The 11138-nt window shown below is 35.8% G+C and overlaps 2 protein-coding genes across 2 annotated transcripts; one reads left to right on the top strand and one right to left on the bottom strand.

Annotated features, from left to right (window-relative positions):
• Positions 1 to 536: 536 nt before the first annotated feature.
• Positions 537 to 7546, bottom strand: LOAG_00507 (ATP-citrate synthase; the record flags this gene model as incomplete). The annotated part of the gene is made up of 24 exons (XM_020445453.1): positions 537 to 622; positions 834 to 993; positions 1067 to 1189; positions 1279 to 1422; positions 1721 to 1876; positions 2035 to 2184; positions 2269 to 2358; positions 2457 to 2588; positions 2829 to 2967; positions 3043 to 3201; positions 3270 to 3403; positions 3492 to 3686; positions 3808 to 3915; positions 3988 to 4173; positions 4255 to 4400; positions 4488 to 4605; positions 4667 to 4868; positions 4955 to 5073; positions 5522 to 5667; positions 5831 to 5910; positions 6293 to 6396; positions 6465 to 6626; positions 6715 to 6834; positions 7388 to 7546. 24 exons carry the CDS (start codon positions 7544 to 7546, stop codon positions 537 to 539), a joined length of 3318 nt encoding a protein of 1105 aa, XP_020304088.1.
• Positions 7547 to 8129: 583 nt separating this feature from the next.
• Positions 8130 to 9631, top strand: LOAG_00506 (hypothetical protein; the record flags this gene model as incomplete). Its single annotated transcript, XM_003136046.1, has 3 exons — positions 8130 to 8257; positions 8609 to 8660; positions 9446 to 9631. 3 exons carry the CDS (start codon positions 8130 to 8132, stop codon positions 9629 to 9631), a joined length of 366 nt encoding a protein of 121 aa, XP_003136094.1.
• Positions 9632 to 11138: the final 1507 nt, after the last annotated feature.

The raw sequence follows: 11138 nt of genomic DNA, 5'->3' as shown, positions 1-11138 counted from the left end.
TTACACTGTGATAAAATATCAATATCAGTGAACAAATTCGATGCAATCCAAATTTGTAGCTTTTATTGCAGAGGATTGGAACTGATACAAACATAAAAGATATGGTACACAATTGAAAACGAAAAAGAAAACTTCATAAAGATGAACAGGATGTGGTATACTTTTCATTTCACATAATTCAGCCCTTCTCAAGAGATAGGAACGCAGTAACGGAATTACCAAGAAACCTGATAGCAAAAAACTCAATGTGTAAATCGTTCTTGACAATATGATTTGGTGCGAAACATAAAATAATGACAATAAAAAGCGATCCATTGGTCTCTATGCATTTGCATATTTAGAATTTAATTCACTGACAGACGAAATCTACATTACAAGATACACGCAAAGTTGTTTCTACAAACGAAAAGAATGACAAGAAAATGCTGCATTTAAAACCTAAAAGTGACAGCTTAAATAATAGAAATCAAATCTGTGAAACAGTAGCTTACCGAAAAGAGAATTATCAAATGTCATGTATTTAAATCATCACTGAATTACTTTTGAGGCAAAATATATGTAATATCATCCCATGGATGTCGATACAGTCCTTGCTTGAGCCTTTTCTGATCCAAGTAATGCCCTAAATAAACTAATTTATGTATCTGAATTCCAATTCACTAGTGATCATTAGTAGGTAAAACTTAATAAGCGGCGAAAGGTTGACGTCGCTGACGGGTCTGACTCCGGTTCTGTCTGATATGTAACTGCATACTGATGCCGAAAAATAAAAATGCTCTGCACTGAACACACAAAAGGTTTCAATATACGAAAAGGTCTCAATATGAACATACCGATAAATCCAATACTTCGCCCCAGAACAAACAACCCATTTATAGCCCCGATTTCGATAATTTCCTGTGCTTCGTCGGACGTAAACATCCCGGAACAGCGAAGTATGTCTACGAAAATGACACCGATTGCTCCATCAACGTTCAATATTAAATTTGCTTTCTAAAAATATTGAAAATCAAGATCATTTCTAACTTTTGTTGATGAGATTAGCATGCTAATATTTCAAATATACCTTTGACGTAGTAATCTTTTCCACTTTCAACGCGTATTCTAATAATGGAGTTTCTTGCTTGAACTTTTCCCGGTCCAGAACAAAATTTTTTAATATATCGACACGTTTGTCTGGATTATTGATCTAAAAATTTATGTACAACGTGGTATATGAACTGTAACATTATCCTTGATCATTTGGTATGTCCACATTTAAATTAAGAAAAAACTGACCGACTTGACACGATGTCCAATCCCCATGATATGTTCACCAGCAAGTCGCTTTTCATTAACAAATTGCATAGGACTCAATCCCTTATCAAATGCTTCACTGAACTGCCGTGCTGCACCATCCAATGCACCCCCAAATCGATCACCCTGTCATAGTTCATATATTAACAATTTACTCTTGCAATTCATTTAATTTAAATACACTATATTTCAACATAAGTAGATTACTCCGAACTGATTAATTTGTAATATATTAAGTATAACTCATCAATAGCTTGACACAGCTATATTTTAGATGAATTTACATCTCAATAATCAGTAGAAAATAATGAAGAACAAATTGTCCTTATCAAAGTCGCATTTAAATAGAGATTAACCACTTATAGCATATTTCCGACTTGAAATTGTGATGAAATAATCTTAATGTAACATAAAAAATTCTTACAATTGTTAATAACCCAGAAACCAAGGATGACACCAAATCCTTCCCAGCTCGAGTGCATACAATCGTGTTGTGAGCACCGCTTACAGCAGGTCCGTGGTCCGCAGTTATTATCAAACACATTTCAATAAATTTATTTGCGTAATCCGGCAGTCGTTTCTGCAAAAATCGTGATATTCGAATACATAACAATCTGTAGCGCTTGCTAAAGAAATAACCTCGCAAACATGTACACCTAATGATTCTTGAATTCAAAGAATGCAGACGTTGCATTTTTTATAAATGACTTTGAAAGCTCATGACAAACAGCGACATACCTGGAACCAAAGTAAGCTAAGCACACCTCCAATGCCAATATTTTGTTCAAGCACACGAGATACTGGCATACCTGCGTAAAGGAGCTCATCACCACGTTCATCACATATAGACGTCATAAATGATGCAGACTTCCGTATTAAACCTAGTTCCTGCAAAGTACTTTCCATAAGAAACACAGCGCAAAAGTATTGCCAAAATAAAAAGCAATAACTGGATTTATTAGTTAAGCTTACCCTTGCCCAAGTGTAATCCATGGGTACAGTAGGAGGTAGCTGCTCTTCTTTCAATACAATTACTTCTTTTTGCAAAAGATCTTTGTAAATCTGCAACATGGAAAAGTTGATATCGAGAAAGGGAAAAAAGAAAACCTCTCAACAGGGATTAAATCGGAGGTTATAAAGTGAATGCAACGATTACTAACCTTGGCAATTTCGTCACCTAAATCGTTAAAGGAATTAGGCACATAAGCCCCAGCTTCTTTCAGTGCTAAATTTTTAGCAGTAGCAGTTTCAGCTTGTGCATTAGCTGATGCACCTGCATGACCGAATTGAATCTAAACTATAAAACGATTAGCCGAGCAACGAAAAAAATGGGGGGATTAAGGGATACAAAATAAGGTGTTTAGTTCAAAACATGCTTAACCAAAACGTCCATTTGCAAAATTTCCTTTTTCGAGCATAACAGAAACTAAACGTATGTCAGATAGCATTTCAATCTTTATTGCCAAGATATTACAAACTTCCGTATCTAATATTTCTAACTGACTTCTAACGCATTGAATTATTCAAGGAACCTCAAATGTAACGTAGTTTGCACACGTTCCAATGCACCAAGCAATTAAAGGCTTCGTAAGACGTTTCTCCTTCAATGCTTCAACAACTTTGTATTCCTCTTCACCACCCAGTTCACCAAGCATAACCATCATTTTCACTCTATAATATTTCTAAGTACACCAAAGAAATTCTATTTCTCATATTCCTGCCAATTATTCAGCACTCATTAATAACCTGTCATCCATTTCGTATCGAAGAAGATGGTCAACAAACGTGCTTCCTGGGTACCTGTCACCACCAATAGCAATTCCTTCATAAACTCCATCAGCATTTTGCGAAATGATGTTGTTCAGCTCATTTGACATTCCTCCAGAACGTGACACGTATGCAACACTATAAATATTGGTTTTTAGTAAACATATTTAATATCAATAAATCTCTAAAAAAATTAAACAAATCACCTTCCCGGTCTATACAGCTTCAGCGACAATATATTGTCTATCATACCACCAGTATTACCGATTTTAAAACAACCTGGTTTAATGCCACCTACTGTAGCCGGTCCAATCAATGTTACACATTTTTCGTTTGCCAACTGGAATGCACGATAAATTAAAACCAGCTTGTCTCTCAGTATTACATGCTGGAAGAAACAACGAATAACTGAAACTCTATAAACTTGCCTTAATCAACTGCCGTGTTTGATTTTCGGGTATGCCTTCAGCAATTATTGCAATGACGCGAATTTGTGAAAAGTCCAAAGCTTCTCGAACTGTTGCATAGACAGATCGCAAAGAAGCAAAAGTGATAAAAACAGAAACATCATGATGCTTAATGAAAGCATCCTTCATTGATTTGTAAACTGGTACCAGAATTTCCTGAAAAGTACTATGCAACCAAAAGATGAATGAAAAAATTGTTGACCAATGATGATCGAAAATAGTATTAGTACGAACAATACAAAACAATACAAAAGAAAGAAAGTAAAAGTTGACTTACTTTATGACCAAAATAATACTTCTGCTTATGGTCACCTATAAAAGGATACGTCGATGCAACCACTGACGGCTGTGAACGACCACAAACGAAATCGAAATCAAGCATACCCTGAAATTTGACAGTATATTTTTGAAAAATATTTTTAAAAAAGTTGAAGTCTTCAAGTATATTCATGTTTACCTGTATAGCCTTCATTTGTTGTCCCCATACAATGGCTTTTGTATGATTTTCAAATAAACTGCCGCTTAGTCTGATCTCGCGATCACTGGTTTCCATCGGTTCATTTCCAGTTGCTGCTAGTTTTATAATCTTCCTTGCCGGTGATGTCATGTTTAAGGAAGATTCCAACTCTATATTTTCCACATTCTGAAAGATTATTTCGATATTAAGAATAAATATTAATGGTTCATAACTTCTAAGATATCTCTGTTATCTATCCACACTCACATCTACTTTTGGTGGAAGAAATTGATCAGTAGCTTGCAAAGCTAATGGCTTGTCGGGAGCATGACATATTCCCAGTGCTGCTGCGACGATACCTGTCATATGGGTTTCTGGTCCATATACATGAATTGGTAAGTTTAAGCGCGAACCTACAAAATTAACATGTTCTCGCAGGATTTGAAAATGCTCATTAAAAAAATGATGAGATGGAACGATATAAGAGAAATGAAACAAACCCGTTTCTTTCATTTTTCTTAGCCCTTCTTGATAATTTGGTCCCCCTCTTCGTACATGTATGGTGACCTTATGCTCATGGAGAAGTTCCCCATATTCCTCAATGGCTTTTATAATTCCCTGCAATAAATTAATTTAACGCCACTTTCCTCAAATAAGAAGAATAAGATTACAAACTTACTCTAAATGTCTTTGCAACGTTAGTGAAATTAGCAATTGAGCCACCGATAATAAGAATTTTGCCTTTCGGATGTGGTGAACCTTCCGTAAGTACACTGAGTATTGTTTTTGCATATTCATAAGTCATTATTTCAGAGGGGTCACCCGAATATTCACCATAATTTGCCAGCTCAGACATTCCTCCCAGATCGCAAATTGTGTCGCTAAAAGATATTAATCGGTGATAAAACAGTAAATCAAAAACCATCTAAAATACTTGCTTCATGATTAATTAAGTCTCGAGACATACGTGTAAACAACAGAAGCGCCACCACCAGCTACCATAGTCCAAATACGACCTCGACGATTTAAAATGGTTAGTTTTAATGAAGCACCAGTTCTTGAATCGAGATCAGCAACATACTTCTCCTGCAAAAATTATAAAAATGACTCCGCAAATAATTATTGATGCTAAAGGCGGTTTTTACAACTGATCTCTCTTCTCTCTCTTACTGAAATTTGGAATCTTTAACCACATATTTTTGTTGAGTTCAACTTGCCATCACTGTTAGTTATTGCGTCACCATTACTTATTGGGAAGGACGAGCAAAGAACATAGCAAAACATGAAGGAATACCAGCATTAGAGTCATTACTAATAACTATTAAAAGCAAACCATAAAAGTTGAAAGAAAAATTGGAGAAAAATGATTTCTCATTTCATTACAAATTTAACAAAATAACCAAAGGCACAATCTTATATCTAAATATACGCCAAATTTCAAAGTAACCTCACTGATAGTTTAGTATATAATAATGAGGAATTTTCGCCCACCAGAGCCGGCAGATTTTTTTGAGCAAAAGATAAGCATGAAAACCTCTGCCATTTTATCTCTTCCAAAAGGAGCAGGAAAATCAACCGGTTCTCCATCTCTGGTCTTCCAGATTTCCGAACAAAGGAACAGTGCTGTTTCATCAAGCTTTGCAGCAAGATCAAGTATGTAGATTTTGTTGTTGACTAGAACTATAATGTAATTAATTAGTAACGAAATTCCGGACGATGAACAATCCATAAAATCTTCCATTTTGTACTTGAAAACAGTAAACCCCTACTACTATTAAAGTGCAACTCTTGGGAAATCGACAAAAGCATTTGAAGCAAAAAATTTAACCATAGGAATTCTTACCAAATGGGTTTATTTCTAAATAGGTGAAGCAGTTCTCCTTATACACATAGTAAAGAGCTTTTACAAAGGTTTTCAGCAGTCTGAAAATATAACGAGATGATTAAATATCTGGCTCAGCGCTAAAAATAACTTGAATGCAAAAATTATTTGGACCTCATAAATTTACGGACCCAAGTTAACACCTCCCTCTCAATGATGACCTCATTACTAGTCGAAAAAAGTTTAAGCTGTTAGCAATCATCAACATCCAAAATTAGATGATCAGGAATAACAAAGCGTAAGTAGTTTTCTTAAAAGATAGTTTTAAAAACATATAACTTCACATACGAGTCAAAAATAAACGCAATATTGCATTAGTATCTAAAGCCGTTCATAACAAATTTGTTTCGAAATAATTATTGAACTTTCTTAAACCTAAAAATCAGGTCGAATACCAAGAATTCGAAATTATTAATGACATACGATAATTTCTGGCTTTCCATTGGGCCGATCAGTGATTCAACATCATGGTCAGCAATAGAAACGCTCTTTCTGTCGATATCCACCGGGAAATACAATTTACGAGCCTTAAATAAATTCCTTAGTACTACTTGTTTAATAATTGATCAAGCTAGTAAATGGCTGAAATCTAAACCTTGGCATCAATGTCGCCAATATCGACCCCACCATGTTCATAAAAAAGGATGACGTCATCTTCGCGTCTGCTAATTATAGCAATGTACATTTCATCGCTCTCTGAATGCATACAGAACGGCTCCATAATAAAATTACGCAAACATCCAACTACTTTGTCGATCTGAAAACATACCACATCAGTACTACAGACGATTTGCAGAAGATATCTGCAGCAGAGAAATCTGCCAAAAGAAGTCTACAAATCAAACCTGCATGCTTTTATTTTTCATTTCGTTGAACCAGTCACGTAGGACAGAAACATTTCCACATTTCACTAAACCCAATTTACCTCGGCGCTTGATCAATTGATCTGGTTTAATCACCGCTTTCTGTAACAATTGATCTGGTTTAATCATAGTGGCATAAACTTTAGCATTTATTTTTTTGTTAAGTAATTTATCCGTGCTCCCCCTGCAAGTTATGTATTGAAGTGTGAGTTTTGATTTAACAACTCCATTTACATGACTGTTATCCAACAGGTTAATTTAGAGAATGTAGAAAACGAAAAACACCGCTTTAAGTGATATTTGGATACAGTTAAGTAAACAAGAATTGCTATACCTCCCTTGACTTGTTGAAGATCTAACAAGGAAATCTGAAAACACTCACAGATCCTTGGACAGGTAGTACATTTCTCAGTTGTATTCACAATTTTCATTTCACAAGTTTGATTGGATAAAGGTAAAATACAAAGTATCAGGTTGTCTGAATAATCCTTCATCAATGAACTGCAACAGTGCCTAGTTCGTATTCTCAGAAAATTGCCATAAGCTTGTATTTCAAACATTTCCCTCGCCTAGAATAAACGAATTCAATATCGGGACGGGAGAAGGATGAGAAATCTTTTTAAAAAGATAACGCAATTTCAAATTTAGCAAATACCTTATCATGATTGAGCCACTTAATTTTATCTGTTACAACATCGAATGAGTCGCTTGAGGTAAGTTTTAACGCTTGTGGTTTCTCGACAAATTCGAGCTCCTTCAGATGTCGATATAGCAATTCCTTGCCCGTATATTCACTAATTGCTTTCGCTGACATATTTTCTTTTCAAAAATGGAGCAAGAAAAATGGCCTGAAATTTACAGCTTGTTGGGTGAAATCATTAATTAATGAGAGGAAAAAAATGAAGCATGTGGGAAATATTAAGCAACGAAAGATAAAAGTTATAGAGTAAGCAGCATGTATCCTGGATGATCGAAATCTCTTTGGAAGTACAATAACCATTTTGATCAAAAGAATTATACCTATGGTTAACTATCCATTCTCATAACGGCAGAGAGAAAGAGTGTACGGAATTTTGTGACCTAAGCTAAACATTTTCGCAACCTTTCGATAAGGAACAGTTTGCGATGATTGGCTTTATTTTGTGAAGTAGTATAAAATGTCATCATTTTTCGCCTCTAAATGGCATTAAATAGAGAAATCAATAAGATAGTAGAGTGGGAACTGTAGAAATCAGTCATTACAGTATATCAATAAACAATGTCTTTTAATGTGATGATCATCTGGCATGACCTTTTACCACTAATTGGACACTGACATTTAGCAATAAATGGTGAATGATTTCAGTAACGTATGATAAAGTCGAAAAAGTATTTGCTGTAAAAATTTCATTCCCAAGATGATTAGTAGTCTGAATAGTGGCATCGACTGCATATCAAATGATCATGCCTATTCAACAACAACCAAACAACTAAAGCGACTGATCACGATAAAAGTCCCGAAACCACTCGACCCCATTATACAACGGTTAGGGCTCAATGTATCATACTGTGCCTTAATTTACTAAAAGTACAGTAGTGATTCCCCCTCTCCTGTAGTGGGAGAAGCTTGCATGCTCTAATGAGGTTGCGAACTATGGTAGCGGTGGCGTATACTTCTGTAGGGTTTTCCATGTTAGAGAGGTCTCAATTGGAAGGTAAGACAAAGTGTGTCCATTGGTGGCTCGCTAACTTTCAGCAACTATCCTGGGAGAAAGTTAAGTCTAACTCTAAAAGCAGGCAGAGGGAACTCGCTCAGCTCTGTAAAGCCATCTAAGAAGAATACTCAAACAAAACCTACGTTCTGAGGACTCCTCGACAAATAACCTTGTAAGTAAAGGGTGAGCCTTTTCCGCGCACGCTATGGCGCACTTAACAAATCCATTGCGCAGGTTAGAAGGCACATTCACATTAGTAACGTTTGCAACAAGTTCGGATAGAGCTCTTCCCAAATCTTTGTTCGCAAAACCTCATCATGATGATATCAAAAAGTAACGAATGCTTTTCTTCTCTTTGGTTAAGTATCGTACACATCACTCATGGTACATCCATTTATAAGCAATGCTATGACAGAAGAGAAAAGAAATCGGCGATCACTGGTAAAAAGGATATGACACTTCAGCTAATAAGTATCCTCGTTGTCTTCAAATCGATACCATTTTCCATGAATGAGAAGATAGATGGATAGAATCTGAGGGCGTGATCTGAACTAGGACCTAATGATGTTTGACGTTTGCACATCAATCAAACTAACCACGTAAGTGTGGAAGGAATGGTTTGCAAGAATAAGAAGTGATAGTGTCGACTGAGATCCGAAGAAAGTACTGACACTGTAATGGAGAAAATGACAAAAATAAAATAAGTGATGAGAATATGGCGTGAAAATGAGGGCAAAGATAAAAATAAAAGGTCAAAGAGCTAAAATTTGAGACAGAAAAAAGATATGAAAAGTAATTCATTCATCTTTTCTTAAAAATGTCTTCCATTGATGCATTTAGATGCCTTCTGATAATATACATCTGGCAATGTTTAGTTATCTGTATGGTTCATCTGATTAAATAATCAGTACCACAATAAGTGATAGCCAATTGATCCCAAACAAAGTGATTCAACACTTTTTGCGACTGTCTCCCCCAGTCAGCCCATAAAATTATCCTGCAGTTATCACACACAATAGGTTAAGAAGGAGGAGGAAGAGGAGGAGGAGGAGAGAAAGGAGAAGCTGAGTGCAGACAAAGGCAAACACCCACACAGACACATGGACAAATACTACAAGCTATACCGGAAAGGAGGTAAATTGTGTTTTCCGTTCGTCATACACATTGCAAATGATATGGAAGTGCAACTGGCGAAAGGCGTTTGAAGGGTCTTTAGGTTTATCACTTCACGTCAGCTTATTATGTTTCTTAACATTGATCTTTGTTTCCTCTATTAGCTACTGCTTCCACCACCTAATATTGCATCTGTTTTTCTTATCATTCTTCACCTACCGACGTATCACTTACAGATTCCCAGCATTGTTAAAAGATGAAAGAAGCAAGTGCAAACGAGTATTGCACATGAACTTCATCTGCTTATGCCGTTATGGAATGTTTGTAATTACTGTGTCAAATTCCACTCAATTAAATCCGCCAAATAAGTACTCTTACCTTACGGATTTGTGTCAATGACAACTTACATGATTAATTTGAAACTGAAATTAAGCTTAATTCAGGTTGATTGTAGTAATCAATTCGTTAATGAAGATGATTCACATTACTACGTACTGTTACCTATAGATTAGTGGCATATGTGACATTCGAAGGCATATCAGTTAGTCTTCTTATCATCCCTTTAAGCCTATCACAATCCTTAGACTTAATATATAATTAGTCATCATCCGTAATCTTATTACTTCGAATCTTTTTATGCATCCATATCATTCAGCGGTTTCGCAAACAAGTTCATTCAAATGAATAGCAGGCCACAAGTAGGATCTAGATCTGGATGTGGATCAGGATCTAAACCGGTTTATCTAAGAATGAATCCACTTTGTAGTTTTGTTGAAGAAGTTTCCCCTTTCATTTTTGTCGAAGCACAACAGTATCGCTAGTGAGCTGAAAAGTATCAGTGCAGAACTAGAATGTAAATGGGGCATTGATGAATAACATTATAAAGCTGTAATCCGTTTTGTCAGCCGATTACTTCCATTTCTCTCTCTCCCTCTTTCCCTCTTTCTGTCCCTTCATCCCTCTCTCTCCCTTTATTCATCCATTACTTTTTCAATTATTTCGACGTTTCCTATCGCTAAAGTCAATATTGCATGAATTGTTGCTTTGCTTACTTAGTTCAGTCAACAGTACTCTTCACTTTTGGTTATACTAATGTGCAAATGTTGACGTTTCAAACTTCTATTTTATGCCGGACTTTAACTTTTCTGATCGTAATTAGCATGCAAGGATGAAGCCATACTACTTTGCGTGTCACTGATAACACGTGATAGGTTCACGGTTACGAGAAGTGCTTGATAGTGGACAAATGACAAATTGTCGTATAATTCCTTTCTAGTTCATGCTGACAATTTCAATTCGTGATTTATTCGCAAAAAATCATAAACAAATGAAAAGATGGAAATCCCATCCAGTGCAAGAATAGGCCTATTAACTAACTGGGCCATTCTTGATATTCAGTTCATATTTCCACCAATTTGATATTCAACTTCAGTAATTTAGCATCCTCCTGGTCATGATTTGCATATTTGAATTAGCGAAGCGCTAATTTTTTTGTTGACATGTGCCATTTTAAGGCTTCCTTCTCTTCCTCTCTCTCTCTCTCTCTAGCCTAAAGAATATACCGATCGGAAATTGGCCCTGAGGAAAGCTATCCGTTTT

Source organism: Loa loa (assembly GCF_000183805.2).
Source record: "Loa loa unplaced genomic scaffold supercont3.2, whole genome shotgun sequence".
NCBI classification, from domain to species: Eukaryota; Metazoa; Nematoda; class Chromadorea; order Rhabditida; family Onchocercidae; genus Loa; species Loa loa.
The sequence above is the reverse complement of the archived record's forward strand: the minus strand, read 5'-3'. Positions and strand labels throughout refer to the sequence as shown.